Consider the following 19,277-nt stretch of genomic DNA (forward strand, 5'->3'; position numbering starts at 1 on the left):
TATGGCAAAGGTTAAAAAGCCATAACACACACGTTTTTTTCAACAACAGATTATGGTCAACAATATCAAAGACCACACTGAAATCTAACAGTACAGCTCCCACAATCTTCTTATTATCATTTTCTTTCAACCAGTCATCAGTCATTTGTGTCAGTGCGGTACATGCTGAGTGTCTTTTTCTATAAGCACGCTGAAAGTCGTCTGTTGTTAATTTGTTTACAGAGAAATATCATGTGTGTGTGTGTGGACGAACTGGAGGGTGGCCTGAAGAGAGGCATAAAAGGGGGTTAGGGGCACAACGAGGAGTGCGTGTGGGTGAGAGGGTTAATGGGGGTAGGGCGACGAGAGAAGGTTGTGTACGATTAGCGTGAGTGCTTATTGATAAATTATGACTAGTAAGTGTGCATACAGTTCTGCTTTTAATAATCCTTCTTTATGTGTTTCGTGTTTCCAAAATCTCTTATAGAGTTTGGGAATACTCAGAGCAACAATAAGAGGATACAAAAGAGAAAGTGAAAAAGCATTGGGTTTGGCTGTGTATTAGTGACCTATTTATGGGCACGCATTCCTAAGGGATTTTCAGATACAGATCTATCAGTAGGTTGTCTAGTTGTGCAGAGACAGTTTCCCAGAAACCTGAGTCTGTATTTACTAAGTGTCTGATATAAGATCAGGTCCCCCCTCTAATTCACTATGATTTATGAGGCAAAACTGATTCGAGGACAGCAATCCTACACTCTTAGAAAAAAGGATTCCAAAAGGGTTCTTTGGCTGTCCCCATAGGAGAACCCTTTTCAGTTTCAGGTAGAACCCTTTTTGGTTCCATGTAGAACCCTCAATGGAAAGGATTCTACATGGAACGCAAAATAGTTCTGCCTGGAACCAAAAAGGGTTCTTTAAAGTGCTCTTTGGACAGCCGAAGAACCTTTTAGCTTGTAGATAGAACTTTGACGGCGCTCGAGAACAGGTTCCAGCACCTTTCTGACTGCAGACAGCACAGCACTCAGCTAAAAATTCCACCCCATTGTTACGTAACCTTGACATGCCAGCCCTGCGATCTGATTGGCCACTGCTTCCCGGCCCTGCGATCTGATTAGCTGCTGTGATCCTGGAGGACAACGGTGGGCAGCAACACACAGAAGCTCCCCTCTGTCTGTAATGGACTGATGAATCGCACGTACGCACACACACGCACGCTCATGAGCACACACACACACACACACACACACACACACACACACACACACACACACACACACACACACACACACACACACACACACACACACACACACACACTCACACAATGCTCAGATCAATCTACAGAACATAGGAAAACAAAGAGTCATCTAGGAGATGAAGGCCAAAGCCACTGGGGCTACGTCCCAAATGGCACCCTATGCTCTATATACTGCACTACTTTTGACCAGGACCTACATGACCTACATGGCTTCCAGTTTGTAGGAAGGCTACATCTATATCTAGCATATATATCTGCAGTGTGCTGTGCAGAGCTAATAATACTCCTCCATGTGAGTTTAAACTAATTTCACCGCTGTGGCGAAAAGCAGGGTTTAAATACTATTCTAAATAATTTCAAATGAATTTATCTGTGTTTGACTAAACTTGCCTGGCTTAATGGAACCAATAAAATATCCCAAAACTACAAACCCCTCCCATCTGTCACTCCAGGCAGGATAGAGCAAAAGCTAAACATATTTGAAAGATTACAAATACTATCTGGTCTCAGGTCTGGTGTGATGAAACCATAAAGAGTAATAGAGGCCTCTAGTAGCCAAAAGGCTGTTTGAGCATGGGCAGAGCAATTGAGTGCTTCCACCATTTTAATGTAGTCAACTGGGTGAGACTTCCAACTTCATTGGCTGATCCCTCCTGGTGACCCTGTTGGAGTCATGTCCATGACTAATTCAATAGGGAGATTGTCTCAATGGCGCTGCCAATGCTGTCACAGACGTTACAACGGCACAGATACAAAGATGAGTCCTCTATCTATCTCTATGGAGGAAACATTCTGCATGCTGCTGCTGCTGCTGGTGGTGCAGCTCGGTATGCTCTCTGGTGGTGAGAGCTGTGATGATCGTGTTTGACATTTCCATGTGATTAGTATTTAATAGAAGAGCCCGGTGGGAGAACACAAACAGGCACACACACCATGTTGACATCATGGTGTGTTAACATTAAGTGGAATATGAAATCTTATTCAAATCTGTTCATATACATCCCCAGGAAGAATGTTACTTTATTAATTTATTATTATTACATTTTCTGACAAGCAAGCACTTAGATATGGTTATTTTCAAGTTTTCACAAATTCATAGAATGTAAGGCATAGCAATATGGAGCGGGAAAGTGGCTGTGTGTTTTGGTCAACTAGTAGACACTGCAGTAAATAAAACCTAATAAAAACATCAGTCTTGTTCAGGACCGGAGTCTACGCAGACCGGTGCGCCATAGAAAATGAGAGCTACACAAAGCCTATATGCAAATAAGCTATTTGCCACACTGGCCTGCCACCATTCACTCTGCACCGGACTGTGTGTTTACAGGCAGCAGCAACAGCGCGACTTTAGATCATTAGAACGCATTCACCAAAATCCACCTGAATGGATTTCTGCAAATATGTTAATACCACGGGAGTCATCTTACATTTGGGAACTTCAGAGTCCTATTGATCAAACAACCATGAAAAGGTCAATATCCTATGCACATCAACAACAAGGGCAACAACTAATGCTAGCAAGAGTGAGATGAGCTAAAATCTAACAAGGGAACATTAGATAAACCCTCTGATACTTTTCCAGCTAGTTGGATATTGAAATTGCACTGATAAACAATGGGGAATGGTAGCCTGCGTGTCCTTCTGCAGCTTGCCTGCCAATGCATGCTTTTCCCAACCCACGTTTTGACAACTGAAGGGGAACTAGCTAGCTAGCAAAGTGATTCCCATTTCTTGCTAGCTATCTCTAGCTGTAGCCACCGAAAAATGATGAGGGTAAAAAGTCCGTCCTCCACTCCTCCAATGACATGACATCCTCCCAGAAGCTAGCTAATGTTAGGCTCTGTGTTTTTAGCTTGCTAAATAAATTGGTAGCTACAAGGGTGTCAAACTAAATCAGGGCATGGACCATATTGAAAAAACACAATGAATTCGCGGGCCAGACATAGCCGGTAGGGATATCCTTGTCTCATCGTGCACTAGCGACTGACTCCTGTGGCGGGCTGGGCCCAGTGCACGCTGACCAGGTCGCTAGGCGTACGGTGTTTCCTCCGACACATTGGTGCGGCTGGCTTCCGGGTTGGATGCGCGCTGTGTTAAGAAGCAGTGCGGCTTGGTTGGGTTGTGTTTCGGCAGACGCATGGCTCTCGACCGTCGTCTCTCCCGAGCCCGTACGGGAGTTGCAGACAATTGGATACCACGAAATTTGGGAGAAAAAGGGGGGTCATTTTTCAAATAATAATAATACATTTGGATTAACTAACACAACTAACACAATTTCTAAATGACCCCATACATACATGGGGTCACTAAGAAATGTCCTTGTTTTTGAAAGAAAATAAAAAATTGTGTTCATTAAAATAATATCAAATTGATCAGAAATACAGACATTGTTAATGTTGTAATGTCATAAATGACTATTGTAGCTGGAAACGGCAGATTTTTTATGGAGTATCTACATAGGCGTACAGATGCCCATTATCAGCAACCATCACTCCTTTGTTCCAATGGCACGTTGTGTTAGTTAATCCAAGTTTATAATTGTATTTATTAATTTTTTTACCCCCCTTTTTCTCCCCAATTTCGTGGTATCCAATTGTTAGTAGTTACTGGGGTCACTTAAACAGACAAATAAATACAGATTTTTTTTTTTTTTTTAATAAATACAGACACAAGAAAAGAAAAGAATAATTGAAAAAAAAATGTTTTTGACAGAAGTCACTTGAGCCCAGTCTGACACAAAGAGAAGATTCATATGGTAGACAAGCCTACACACAATCGATATACACACACCATTTACCAGAAAGAAGATACATATTTTTACTATTTAATTATAGGAAGCCCTTTTTCTTTTATTCCATGCTTTATGTAAATATTCCGCAAACGTAAATACACAATGGACAAAAAAACATTTAAACGTCTCCTCATCACTAAGCCACATAATGCCAGGGTATATCTGGTGTGCTTTCGGGAATAAGAGCAGGCGTATATCGCGGTAGAAAGGGCAATAGAGGATAAAATGAGTTTTGTTCTCTATTTCTTCGAGGTCACAATCTAAAAATTATTAGCTGACATGTTTTATTGAGTGACTGTCAGTGACTGACATAACAAGAGAAAAACTGCTGAGGCACATCCCAATTTCGAACTTGCACCTGGTGTATTCTAATATTCTTACTCTCAATAGAAAGTTGAGACCCCGACTGAGTTCCCCCCCAAAATGATGTTGTTTATGCTTGGAACTGCATGTATCATAACTGAAATGACCATGAACAGCAGGAAAGATCCCAGATTGGGCCTTATAACTGCTGTCCAAACCACATCAAGAGATCCAAAGCTGCATCCTAATATTAGTGATAGGATATGTTATTGGTTTCTGTTTTTTTTAGGGTACTGTCTTTTCAGCCACACAAACCTCATGGTTCTATAATGTCTGTGTTTCAGGCTTCATTGAGTCAGTGTGTGTGTGTGTGTGTGTGTGTGTGTGTGTGTGTGTGTGTGTGTGTGAGTGTGCACGTGTGTGTGTAGTTAAAATGAAAGCAGAATGGGAAAACCGAAGTAAACCATGAACATGTCAGAAGCTGTATCGTGACTCTGTTCACTTCCTCTTCCTCTTCCTTTCGAGTGAGTGAGTGAGAGTGAGTGAGAGAGAGCGAGAGAGATACAGAGATACATACAGTGAAATCATTTGAAAGGTGCTAAGGCCGGAAGTGTTCGGAAAGAGGAAGTTGAGAGTTGTGAATCAGAGACCAAAAATTGGTGTGAAGACAGAGATACACTCAGAGAAACACGGAATGAGCAAATTAGAAAAAGTATGGTGGATTGGAAAAAAGGACAGCGGTAAAAAAAAATAAACGGATGAAACTGAACTGGAAAACACAACAAAAAGACAGCAAGTGAAGAGGAAAGGAGAAGGCTGAACATTGTGACAGATGACAGAGTCAGATATGAGAAAACGCTGTGTCTGCACTCTTTTGGTCCTCATGCTGATACAGACAGGTTGGTTAGACTAACTCATCTAGAATAAGATTCAAGTTTTAGTTTAGCAAAAACTGAATTAATATAACAATTGAGCATGTAAAAAAAATTGACATATTTCCGTTGTGGTCTTCAAAAACCCAAGGTTTCATTACATTGCATTGTTATGGTTATGCAATACTAAAACCTATTTTAACAGTTGAATGTAGGGTAATACACATCCAGCTGATTTAAAAAGTGCAAGTTTTCGACAAAAAGAAAAGTATGTTACAGGTTTTGACCTTTGTGTGTGTGCGTTTGTGCGTGTGTGTGCCTACATGTCTGAATGCAGTGGTGGAAAAAGTACTCAATTGTCATACTTGAGTAGAAGTAAAGATACCTTAATAGAAAATGACTCAAGTAAAAATGAAAGTCACCCAACAAAATACTACTTGAGTAAAAGTCTAAAAGTATCTAGTTTTAAATGTAGTTAAGTACAGAGGTGGAGAAAGTACTCAATTGTCATAAATTAGTAAAAGTACAAAGTAAAAGTAAATGTTATACATCAAATTCCTTATATTACGCTAACCAGATGGCACACTTCTCTTTAAATGTTTTATTTTATTTACAGACACACCAACACTCAGACATAATTTACAAACGCAGCATTTGTGTTTATTGAGTCCGCCAGATCAGAGGCATTATGGATAACAACACGTTAAACTGATAGGTGCGTCAATTGGGCCATATTGCTGTCCTGCCTGAGCATTTGAAATGTAACAAGTACTTTTGGGTGCCAAGGAAAATGTATGGGAGTAAAAAGTACATACACTGAGTGTACAAAACATTATGGATACATACTCTTTACATGACATACTGTAGACTGGCCAGGCAAATCCAGGTGAAAGCTATGATCCCTTATTTATGTCACTTGTTAAATCCACTTCAATCAGTGTAGATGAAGGGGAAGAGACAGGTTAAAGAAGGATTTTTAAGCCTTGAGACAATTGAGACATGAATTGTGTATGTCTGCCATTCAGAGGGTGAATGGGCAAGACAAAAGATTGAAGTGCCTTTGAACAGGATATTGTAGTAGGTGCCAGGCACACCGGTTTGTGTCAACAACTGCAACACTGCAGGTCAACAGTTTCCCTTGTGTATCAAGAACGGTCCACCACCCAAAGGACATCCAGCCAACTTGACACAACCATGGAAAGCATTGGAATTAACATGGGCCAGCATCCCTGTGGAACGCTTTCAATATTAGGAAGGTGTTCTTAATGTTTTGTAAACTCAGTGTATTTTCGGGAAAGTAGTGGAGTAAAGGTAAAAGTTGTCAAAAATATAAATAGTAAAGTACAGATACCCCAAAAAACTACTTAAGCAGTACTTAAGTATTTTTACCTAAGTACTTTACACCCCTGTCTGAATACGTGTTCTAGTGTCTTTAGTGTATGATCCACAAAAACATGGTGTCAGCATTATTTCACTGGAAGTGGCTGTCGTTTTTACTAGCACCTACACAACTTTGCCGCAAAAACGTCTACTTTGTTACTTCCCACAGGCATGACAGACAGTGGGATTTCTGTATCTCACAAATGGGATGGAGATCACCTATCTATCACCTGTCGTCTCATGGGGGACAAAGACACTGTTTCTCAGATCAACTGGGAGATGACCAGCAGTTCGAACCACACCACCACCAGATTGAAACTGGGCATCTTCCATCCCGTGTTCGGTACTTAATATAATAATACATATTAATACATAATACATAATAATACATATTACTTGCTTTAACTTTGACTATTGATTATTGGTCCCAGTTTACAAAAGAACTGAAGGAAGGCAGAATTTACATAACATAAAATGCCATAAGAATAACACACTTAGATATATAATCTAATATATATTAATAATATAATATATGCCATTAAGGTACCTACGTGTTCCCGAAGTACAACGATACTGTGGAGATCCAGGGTAACGCCTCCAGCGGCAATTACACGCTCAGGCTGAGAGGTAGCACTGTGTTGGAGGAGAGTCAGTTCTGCTGTAAATTCATGACCTTTCCCTCTGGAGCGCTGGAGCAGTGTACAAATACCAGGATTAATGAAAGCACAGGTACTCGCTCTCTCTCTCTCTCTACCTTTATCTTGTTTGTCTGTTTCTCTCCTATCCCAAACATCCTGTTATTTCCCCTCTTTCACTTCCTCTCCCCTCTCTGGTTCCTGTTCTTTATTGATCACAACTATCCATAAAAAACATTAAAATAATGTTATTTCACAACATTCACCAAAACACAAGTTCAACCTTGCCATTACAACCCACTTGGGTTAGGTAGTGTTTGTATGCACAATTTTGTGTGAATTTATGTGAGCATGTTTAAATGTGTGTCTATCTATGGTCTACTCACAGAGGAGGCCCAGGAGTCAGAAGGCCCACAGGGTTTACTAGAGGAGAGACAAGTGGAGCAGTGGGCTCTGCTAGTAGTGGGATCTACCATCTGTCTCCTCAGTATCGCCATCTCTCTCTACTACTGCTTGAAGTATTGCTGCAGACACTGCTGCCGCAGGTACCTACTCGTCAACCAAACCCATTCTTCTCTCTCTCTCTCTCTCTCTCTCTCTCTCAAAAGTTTGGAAACACCTACTCATTCCAGGCATGCCTTGTTAAAAGGTCATTTGTGGAATTTCTTTCCTTAATGCGTTTGAGTCTATAATTTGTGTTGTGACAAGGTAGGGGTAGTATACAGAAGATAGCCCTATTTGGTAAAAGACCAAGTCCATATTATGGCAGGAACAGCTCAAATAAGCAAGGAGAAACAACAGTCCATCATTACTTTAAGACATGAATGTCAGTCAATACTGAAAATTTCAAGAACTTGAAAGTTTCATTAAGTGCAGTTGCAAAAATCATCAAGCGCTATGATGAAACTGGCTGTCATGAGGACCTCCACAGGAAAATGAAGACCCAGAGTTTCCTCTGCACACCTCTAGGCTGTGTAAGGGCTATTTGACCAAGAAGGAGAGTGATGTAGCGCTGCATCAGATGACCTGGCCTCCACAATCATCCGACCTCAACCCAATTGAGATGGTTTGGGATGAGTTGGACTGCAGTGTGAAGGAAAAGCAGCCAAAAAGTGCTCAGCAGATGTGGGAACTCCTTCAAGGCTTTTGGAAAAGTATTCCACGTGAAGCTGGTTGAGAGAATGCCAAGAGAGTTGTCATCAAGGCAAAGGGTGGCTACTTTTAAGAATATAAAATATAAATATATTTTGATTTGCTTAACACTTTTTTGGTTACTTTATGATTGCATATGTGCTATTTCATCGTTTTGATGCCTTCACTATTATTCTACAATGTAGCAAATAGTACAAATACAGAAAAACCCTTGTATGAGTAGGTGTGACCAAACTTTTGATTGGTATATAAATATATACACTGAGTATACAAAACATTAGGTGAAAAACATGCTATTTTCATGACACAGAGTGACCAGGTGAATCCAGGTGAAAGCTATGATCCCTTATTGCTTGAAGTGCCTTTGAATGGGGTATGGTAGTAAGTGCCAGGCGCACAGGTTTGAGTGCGTCAAGAACTGCAACCCTGCTGGGTGTTTCACACTCAACAGTTTCCTGTGTGTATCAAGAATGGTCCACCACCCAAAGGACATCCTGCCAACTTGACACAACTGTGCGAAGCATTGGAGTCAGCATGGGCCAGCATTCCTGTGGAACGCTTTCGACACCTTGTAGCCTTAACGAATTGAGGTTGTTCTGAGGCCAAAAGGGGGGGGGGGGGGGCAACTCAATATTAGTTTTGTACACTCAGTGTATATACTGTATATATATATATATATACTGTATATATATGTATATCAATATCATTCATCTCTGTATCTCTCTCCTCTTTGTGTTTCTTTATCATTATAACTCTCTCGCATTCCTTCTCTCTCTTTTCCTTGCAAAAAATGTCTATCTCACTCCCTCTTTCTATATTATTTGCTTTATCTTCCTCTCTGTCTTCTTTTTCGCTTTTATTTCTCTCACAATCACATGGAAAGACGGGCCTCTCTCTCTCTATCAGTAAAGTTTCCAGTAGCACTGACTATAACACCAAAAGTCCTCAGCTCTCAGCTATCTGCTGTTATATATTTTTCCAGGAGGCGAGTGTTCGAGGTGGAGACTTATCTGACAGATCAGCATACAGACTCGGAGGTAAAGTTATTCTGTCAGCTATTCTTCCAGCTCAACATCCCCTACATACCTTTTTGACACAATGGAAAAGAAATGAAGTATTGCAAGGCAATTCTAACCTAAAGCCCACTGAAAACGTCATTGATGTCACTGAAAGTAGGCTACCTTGGACCATTGCCAAAATACATTGGCCTAACTTCATCTAATGTAGGCTCCCTAATCACAAGCCTTTCTAGAGTCATAGAGATAAAGCATTTCCTCTCTCTATGGCTAGAGTGACCTCTGTAACTATAGCAACCTACGTTACCATGAAAACCCACAGGGCACCGTCACCACGGTTATCGCCATGGTTTCCTGTTGTTCACTGTGAATGATGTACATGTGGTTAGACGACTAGGTCATCGCTCCGCCGTTTCTCTCTCTCACACACACATACAAATACACACTGGTAAATGCGGTTTGATGTCTCGGCCATCGCTCATAAGTTTCTCACACTTTTTATTTTTTATTTTATTTTCATTTCATCTTTATTTAACCAGGCAAGCCAGTTGAGAACAAGTTCTCATTTACAACTGCGACCTGGCCAAGATAAAGCAAAACAGTGCGACACAAACAACAACACAGAGTTACACATGGAATAAACAAACGTGCAGTCAATAACACAATAGAAAAGTCTATATACAGTATGTGCAAATTAAGTAAGATTAGGGAGGTAAGGCAATAAATAGGCCGTAGTGGCGAAATAATTACAATTTAGCAAATAAACACTGGAGTGATAGATGTGCAGAAGATGAATGTGCAAGTAGAGATACTTGGGTGCAAAGGAGAAGAAAAAAAAATATATAAATGAAATAAATAACAATATGGGGAAGATGAGGTAGTTAGATGGGCTATTTACAGATGGGCTATGTACAGGTGCAATGATCTGTAAGCTGCTCTGATAACTGATGCTTAAAGTTAGTGAGGGAAATATGAGTCTCCCGCTTCAGAATAGTGTTTACACATGATAGAATAGAATAAAAGGACAACTGAAACATTAGTTACCAATTATTTTCAAAACAACATGCATATCACCTAGTCTCTCTTGCCCTACCCCCTCTCTCTCTATACCATCCAGGGGGTCACAGAGGAGCCACCCCATCAACCCACCCTTCCCTCACCCCCTCACCACCAGCTCCAGGGTTTTGACCCCTCTAAGCTGTACACTAAGATCAAGCAGGACCTGCTGTATGGACGGCTGTGGAAGGCCTACCAGGGGACGGCTAAGGCCTGGGGCCCCACAACACAGCAGGGACCACAGCAGCAAGGGCCACAACAAGCGTCAGAACTAGGGCCACAAAAGGTATATCTTTCTTTCAGAAGTTTTTTTAAATGAATATGTCTATGCATAAGGAAACCTTGCCTTACAAAACAGTCAATTGAAAACAAAGAAATTGAAAAAGATTATACGACGTGAATACAAAGCAAAAATAATGTTTGTTGAAGCCTGTGCGTCATGCCAAATAACACAGAAATCACACACCTACTGTAGAGTATTTGATAAAGTCATCATCGTCATCAGGTCTATTTTCTTCTGGGGGATCATCGTGCGTCACAGAGAGAGGAACCAGAAGAACCGGAACTAGAACCTAATCTAGAACAAGAACAAGACCCTCAACCAACCCTTGAAGGAACCATGGAACCACAGACTGAGCCTGAACCTATCCATCCATTAGCCCTGGAACCTGGAACACAGATGGAGGTTCAAGAATCAGAATGTCATTTAGAACTAGAACCCAATTTCCCATCAACCCTCCCTGCACAGAGGGAGGAACTGGAACCAGACATGGGAACAGAGAAGGAGGAAACTGAAGAAACCAGAGACTAACCCTTCAGCGAGGAGGTTCATGAAGGGAGGGTGTGTTGTGTTGTTTTGTGTGTCTGTGCGTCTGTGTGTGTGTGCGGACCATGCGTGTGTACGTGTGGGTTGGGAGGAATAATGTACTGTTGACATTGGGTGAATAACCCTGACCTCCTAAGGTTAGCTGTCATTCAATACGATTAATACTTATTGCCCCATTTAGAGTGAAAATTAAACTCACAGGTAATCGGCATGTTTTTTTGTTTACTGTGAACAATGTACATGTGGTTAGACGTCTCGGCCATCACTCAGATGTTTCTCACACACACAGACAGACAGACAGACAGACAGACAGACAGACAGACAGACAGACAGAGACCGACCGACCGACCGACCGACCGACTGACTGTACATACTGCACACCACACACACACACTGGTAAACGGGGTTTGACGTCTCGGCACTCGCTCAGCTGTTTCTCACATTTGAGCTCGCAACAGTGTGGCATACAGTAACTGGTATACTGTTAACAGACAGAAGAAGCAGGGGAATGTCTTTCAAGCAGAGCTTTTTTATAACATTTCCTGTATGGTCAAATTTAGTGCGATGTGAATAGAACATTTAGCTTTTAAATATAATAATGGGTTGCATGAACTTCAGATTCTAAAAAGAGCTGTTATAGCCAACCGATCTGTTATTGTAAGGAGCAAGACAGCGAGTGATTCTTATTTTGTGTATCTGGTTTTGTGATTGCAATTTCTGTATATAATGTAGGTCTATAATGTTTATACTTTTGTTTCAATTAAAAATCGGAACTAGCAAAAGTGTTTGAGTCCTTCACTTGACATCTTCACTTCACTTGACATTACTCCATGTGTAACTCTGTGTTGTCTGTTCACACTGCTATGCTTTATCTTGGCCAGGTCGCAGTTGCAAATGAGAACTTGTTCTCAACTAGCCTACCTGGTTAAATAAAGGTGAAATAAATAAAAAAAATTAAAAAAAATCTAGAATATGCCTGCTTTTTTTGGGGGGCCACTGGGGGACGACACAAGACCATTTATTCACTAACCTCGTTCCCAGGAAATGTAGCACAACGCATACATCAACGGTTCAAAGTTGGCCTTAGTGGGAGTGACCATAGAATTCTATGGGAGTGACCTAACTGGGTAAAGTTTGGATAGTTCTAACCACAGGGGGTTAGTGGTACCTTAATTGGGGAGAACAGACTTGTGGTAATGGCTGGAGCGGAATCAGTGGAATGGTATCAAATACATCAAACATTGTTTCCAGCTGTTTGATACCATTCCATTCGCACTGTTCCGGACATTATTATGAGTTTTTCTCCCCTCAGCAGACTCATGTAGTTCTAACAGACTAATGCACGTAAAATAATGTGCTATGAGGTAAAGAATATGAATTATGGATACTAGATACAGTAGTTCTTCCACAAACCATTAGATAATAAGTCAAAACAAATAGGCTAGCCTAAATTGGGAATAGCAGTAGGCTACAATGGCATATGTGGCGCTTGTTACAATGACCTATATTGCAGTACAGGTTTCTGACATTTCCAGTCCAAGTCCAGGTGAAAAGTCAACTTTAATAACTGTTACGCAGAAGGCCCCAATTGGGACTAAAGTTCAATCCCTTCCTGGTATTTATTAGGCAGCCTGGTCTCACAGACAAGACGTAACATACTAAATGAAAAGCGGGGACACTCAAATAACTAGGGGCCGATGAGATGTTACATTTGGTATGGTTACATAAGACAGATGGTTACTTAAGGCAAGTAGCGCGAATGTCAAGCAACCCAAAGGTTGGGTGTTCAACTCTCATCACGGACAACTTTAGCATTTTAGCTAATTAGCAACTTTGCAATTACTTACTACTTTTTAGCTACTTTGCAATGAATTTGCATGTTAGCTAACCCTTCCCCTAACCCTAACCTTAACTCTTTAACCTAACTCATAACCTTAACCTTAACCCCTAATGACTAGTTTAGCTAACCCCGTAACCCTAAGCATAAATCCCTTTAACCCAGAGTTCCAAAACTGGTGGCCCGCCAAAGGCTGTAAAAACACGAGCAAAGACGTAAAAACACCAGCAAATCAGCTCCAAGTGATTTCAAATTAGAAAAGATTCCCAGGCATAGAGAGATATACAGTAATAGTAAAAAGTTTGGACACACCTACTCATTCAATGTTTTTTCTTTATTTTTACTATTTTCTACATTGTAGAATAATAGTGAAGACATCACAAATATCAAATAATACATAGAATCATGTATCAACCAAAAAAGTGTTAAACAAATCAAATATTTTATATTTTATATTCTTCAAAGTAGCCACTTCTTGCCATAATATGGACTTGGTCTTTTACCAAAGAGGGCTATCTTCTGTATACCACCCCTACCTTGTCACAGCACAACTGATTGGCTTAAACGCATTAAGAAGGAAAGAAATTCCACAAATGAACATTTAACAAGGCACACCAGTTAATTGAAATGCATTCCAGGTGATTACCTCATGAAGCTGGTTGAGAGAATGCCAAGAGTGTGCAAAGCTGTCATCAAGGCAAAGGGTGGCTACCTTGACGAATATAAAATATATTTTGATTTGTTTAACACTTTTTTGGTTACTACATAATTCCATATGTGTTATTTGATATTTGTGATGTCTTCACTATTATTCTACAATGTAGAAAATAGTAAAAATAGAGAAAAACCCTGGAATGAGTCAGTGTCCAAACTTTTGACTTGTACTGTATGTGATTGTATACAAATGTAAGAAAGGATTGACATTATGTTTTAGTCAAATATTATATCTGTTTGGGCTCATTGTGGTCAATTTGCAGTTTCTTTAATACTTGAAATAATGGTCCGGCCCCCTGACCATCCGCTCAAGAAAACAAATCAGCCGGCGGCTGTATCTAGTTAACCTAACTCCTAACCTTAACATTAACCCTAACCTCAGCCCTAACCTTAACCTTAACCCCTAACCATAACTTCTAACTCTAGCCACTAGCCTAGCATACAGTTGAAGTCTGAAGTTTACATACACTTAAAACTCGTTTTTCAACCACTCACACTTCTTGTTAACAAACTATAGTTTTGGAAAGTGGTTAGGACATCTACTTTGTGCATGACACAAGTCATTTTTCCAACAGTTGTTTACAGACAGATTATTTCACTGTATCTCAATTCCAGTGGGTCAGAAGTTTACATACACTAAGTTGACTGTGCCTTTAAACGGCTTGGAAAATTCCAGAAAATGATGTCAAGGCTTTAGTGTCACGTTCGTTGTATTCATAATAAGCGGACCAAGGCGCAGCGTGAGTAGAGTTCCACATATTTATTAAAGTGAACCATCAAAACAGCAAAGAATAAACGAACGTGCCATACGTAGCGCACATAGTACTAAACCAAAACAATATCCCACAAACGCAGGTGGGAAAAGGACCACACTAAATATGATCCCCAATTAGAGGCAATGATCATCAGCTGCCTCCAATTGGGAACCATACTCACACCAACATAGAAATTCATGACTAGAACACCCCCTTGTCACGTTCTGACCTATTGCACCATAGAGAACCCAGAGGGCTCTCTAGGGTCAGGGCGTGACAGTACCCCCCCCCCCCCCAAAGGTGCGGACTCCGACCGCAACACCTGAAACTAGATGGGGAGGGTTAGGGTGGGCAACTAGCGTCGGTGGCTGCTCCGGTGCGGGACGTAGCGCTCCGGTGCAGGACGTAGCACTCGCTCAGACCGTGGATCCGGCCATCCAATTGGGAACCATACTCACACCAACATAGAAATTCATGACTAGAACACCCCCTAGTCACGCTCTGACCTATTGCACCATAGAGAACCCCGAGGGCTCTCTATGGTCAGGGCGTGACATTTAGAAGCTTCTGATAGGCTAATTGACATCATTTGAGTCAATTGGAGGTGTACCTGTGGATGTATTTCAAGGCCTACCTTCAAACTCAGTGCCTCTTTGCTTGACATCATGGGAAAATCAAAAGAAATCAGCCAAGACCTCAGAAAAAAAATTGTAGACCTCCACAAGTCTGGTTCATTATTGGGAGCATTTTCCAAACGCCTGAAGGTACCACGTTCATCTGTACAAACAATAGTACGCAAGTGTAAACACCATGGGACCCCGCAGCCGTCCTACCGCTCAGGAAGGAGACGCGTTCTGTCTCCTAGAGATGAACGTACTTTGGTGCGAAAAGTGCAAATCAATCCCAGAACAACAGCAAAGGACCTTGTGAAGATGCTGGAGGAAACAGGTACAAAAGTATCTTCATCCACAGTAAAACGAGTCCTATATCGACATAATCTGAATGGCCGCTCAGAGAAAGGAAGAAGGAAGAAGCCACTACTACAAAACCGCCATAAAAAAGCCAGATTACGGTTTGCAACTGTACACGGGGACAAATATTGTACTTTTTGGAGAAATGTCCTCTGGTCTGATGAAACAAAAATAGAACTGTTTGGCCATAATGACCGTTGTTATGTTTGGAGGAAAAAGGAAGATGCTTGCAAGCTGAAGAACACCATCCCAACCGTGAAGCACGGGGGTGTCAGCATCATGTTGGGGGGTGCTTTGCTGCAGGAGGGACTGGTGCACTTCACATAATAGATGGCATCATGAGGGAGGAAAATGATGTGGATATATTGAAGCAACATCTCAAGACATCAGTCAGGAAGTTGAAGCTTGGTTGCAAATGAGTCTTCCAAATGGGCAATGACCCCAAGCATACTTCCAAAGTTGTGGCAAAATGGCTTAAGGACAACAAAGTCAAGGTATTGGAGTGGCCATCACAAAGCCCTGACCTCAATCCTACGGAAAATTTGTCAGCGGAACTGAAAAAATGTGTGCGAGCAAGGAGGCCTACAAACCTGACTCAGTTATACCAGCTCTGTTAGGAGGAATGGGCCAAAATTCACCCAACTTATTGTGGGAAGCTTGTGAAAGGCTACCCAAAACGTTTGACCCAAGTTAAAAAATGTAAAGGCAATGCTACCAAATACTAATTGAGTGTATGTAAACGTCTGACCCACTGGGAATGTGATGAAAGAAATGAAAGCTGAAATAAATCATTCTCTCTACTATTATTCTGACATTTCACATTCTTAAAATAAAGTTGTGATCCTAACTTTCCTAAAACAGGGAATTTTTACTAGGATTAAATGTCAGGAATTGTGAAAAACTGAGTTTAAATGTATTTGGCTAAGGTGTATGTAAACTTCCGACTTCAACTGTATCATACGAAATGGTTGATGGACTTCCACAAATGAAGGCATACCATAACAAATGTAAAATACCGTAGTCATTGAGTTTCCATGATTGCTTATATTATGTTACACCTACCCCTGAGTCCAGGTTGCAGCAGGGGAAAGGGAAAGGCTTCAAACTCGCAATTACTGTTCTCCTAGCAGCAGGATATTGTGCTGGCAGCAGGGGAGTGCAGTTAAAAAATAAATAAGAGTCCTCCTGCAAAGACATGATAAACTTTGGAAGAAAAAATAAATATATATATATCGGACTATGGTGCAGTACAACTGTTTTACAAAGCATTGCAACCACCTTTAAAAAAATACATTGTTAATTTGATGTATTTGATTTTTATACCAGCATTTCTTTTGAACGTTTACACAAATGCTGGTATGTTGAAAACTATTGTGTAGGCTGTATTTGAAGAAATACACTTTTAATAAAATACAAATGAATGTTATTGGAATTACTCAATAGAGTTTCCAAAACAGAATGCTGGCGACTCCTTACTCCACCCATTCCATTCACTGCAATACAATACGCTATACATGGCAGGGGTATTCAACTCCTACCCTATGAGGTCTGGAGTCTGCTGGTTTTCTGTTCTACCTGATAATTAATTGCTTCAAGGTCCAGAGTCCAAGGTCCAAATATGGCTTCAAGGTCCAGAGTTGAGTTTGAGGGGTATATGGGATATTTATTGGGTTGTATTGAAATACATGTACAACCTGTCTCATTTAAACTGGGGTGGGAAATACTCAGTCAGATCTCCACTAACCAAATATTGTTCGTTTTTGAGGGGGACTGTGTCACACGGCCTGCTGCTGGCTTTTTGCTCTGCCCTCTCTATTGCCCCCACTGGAATAGAGCCACACAGTGGAGGTGTCATAATACCCATAAAACCTAGCAGTCAAACAGGGAAATGGTTCCAATAATTTTTTCACCATTCATTTTTCCCTTAGGGGATTTTAGAAACACATAAAATAAGGGCTGTATTTCATGAAGGCTTACCCTGGCGGGACATTTTGAAAACCATGGAAATCGGACAAAGTGACTTTTATCAATAACTATTCTACCTGTCTCAGCTAAAGTGGGGTTGAAAATACTCAGTAGGGTCTTTACTAACCAAATATGGTTAGTTTTGGATGGGGACCGTGTCGTACATATCCAGCAACACAGCTTTAAATGAACTGGTACTATCCATGGTCCTGAAATCAATACCCATTCAACAACAAAAAAAATAATCACAAAAGCTAAATGTTTTTTTTATCAAAATGAAAATCGAATTTATTTACAAGTGAAATATAATGAATATTAACCAGGCTATTAGGACTCAGTATAATTTTTTGTACTTTTTACCCCGTGATATCCAGTTGATAGTTACAGTCTTGTCCCATCGCTGCAACTCCCCTACGGACTCGGGGGAGGCGAAGGACGAGAGCCATGGGTGCTCCGAAACACGACCCTGCCAAGCCGCACTGCTTCGTGACACACTACTTGCTTAACCTGGAAGCCAGCCGCACCAATGTGTCAGAGGCAACACCGTCCAGCTGGCGACCGAAGTCAGCTTGCAGGCGCCCGGGCCGCCACAATGAGTCGCTAGAGCACGATGGGACAAGGAAATCCTGTCTGGGCCAATTGTACGCCGCCTCATGGGTCTTCCGGTCATGGCCGGCTGTGACACACCCTGGGATCGTACCCGGGACTGTAGTGATGCCTCAAGCACTGCGATGCAGTGCCTTAGACCGCTGCGTCACTCAGGAGGCCATAAGACAGGACTTCTAATAAGGCCAAGTAACAATAATTTGTATTTTCTCGCAAATTACAATTTGGAGAGATGGGCTATGATCCATGAATCAGTCCAACACCCTAATCAAAGAGGCAAATCTTTGGATTAACTGCGACCAAGGTGGGTTTAAGAAAATTGTTGGAAGGCTCTACATAATTGGAGTGTTAGAAACCTGTAGCAACATGATTTTACTAGGATACTGCATCAAAAATATTTTATTTGCCAGGCCAAGCGATTAAATTGATGCATATTTTGGCTCATGTTAAGGCTGGCCTTGGGCTGATCTAAATGTGTAAAGGTGCAGCCATCAACATCACCTTTAGGTTAATGTAGGTCGTTAAAGGGTATGCCAGTCCATCAATGCTGACATTGTGTTTTTGATGCAGTCGGCTTCTCGAACAGTCAACTGCTAAGAATCTGTATTTGGCACCTCCATCTGGGCAAGGACAAGAGTGCTTGAAATTCTAGTATGGAAAGATTTTTTATTTCACACTGGAAGCAAACAGGGTAAGCAAAAAAAAGTGTTACGGTGTATTGTCTTTCCAACTGATATTCAACACAACATCAGTACATTAATGTATTGTTTTGGAATTAATATAACATGCAGGACTAAATACATATGTCCACAGTGCATTCGGAAAGTTTTCAGACCCCTTCACTTTTTCAACATTTGTTACGTTACAGCCTTATTCTAAAACTGTCTGGGGCACTCAAGGACATTCAGAGACTTGTCCCGAAGCCACTCCTGCGTTGTCTTAGCTGTGTGCTTACTGTAGGGTTGTTGTCCTGTAGGAAGGTGAACCTGAGCGCTCTGTAGAAGGTTTTCATCAAGGATCTCTCTGTACTTTGCTCCGTTCATCTTGCCCTTGATCCTGACTAGTCTCCCAGTCCCTGCTGCTGAAAAACATCCTGCCACCACCATGCTTCACCGTAGGGATGGTGTCAGGTTTCCTCCAGATGTGAAGCTTGGCGTT

The 19,277-nt window shown here is 41.2% G+C and overlaps 1 protein-coding gene across 2 annotated transcripts; it reads left to right on the top strand.

The window, feature by feature from the left end:
• Positions 1-4,935: 4,935 nt before the first annotated feature.
• On the top strand, positions 4,936-12,235 carry LOC139534307 (uncharacterized). Of its 2 annotated transcripts, none has more exons than XM_071333355.1 (7): positions 4,936-5,233; positions 6,756-6,929; positions 7,130-7,315; positions 7,610-7,766; positions 9,356-9,410; positions 10,507-10,731; positions 10,987-12,235. In XM_071333355.1, the coding sequence occupies exons 1-7, from the start codon at positions 5,167-5,169 to the stop codon at positions 11,254-11,256; spliced, it is 1,134 nt and encodes a 377-aa protein (XP_071189456.1). In that variant the 5' UTR covers positions 4,936-5,166; the 3' UTR covers positions 11,257-12,235. The 2 variants fall into 2 exon arrangements, with proteins under 2 accessions (XP_071189456.1, XP_071189455.1); XM_071333354.1 differs by having other exon boundaries at positions 4,938-5,233; positions 10,951-12,235.
• The last annotated feature ends 7,042 nt before the right edge of the window (positions 12,236-19,277 follow it).

Source organism: Salvelinus alpinus, chromosome 11 (genome assembly GCF_045679555.1).
Source record: "Salvelinus alpinus chromosome 11, SLU_Salpinus.1, whole genome shotgun sequence".
NCBI classification, from domain to species: domain Eukaryota; kingdom Metazoa; phylum Chordata; class Actinopteri; order Salmoniformes; family Salmonidae; genus Salvelinus; species Salvelinus alpinus.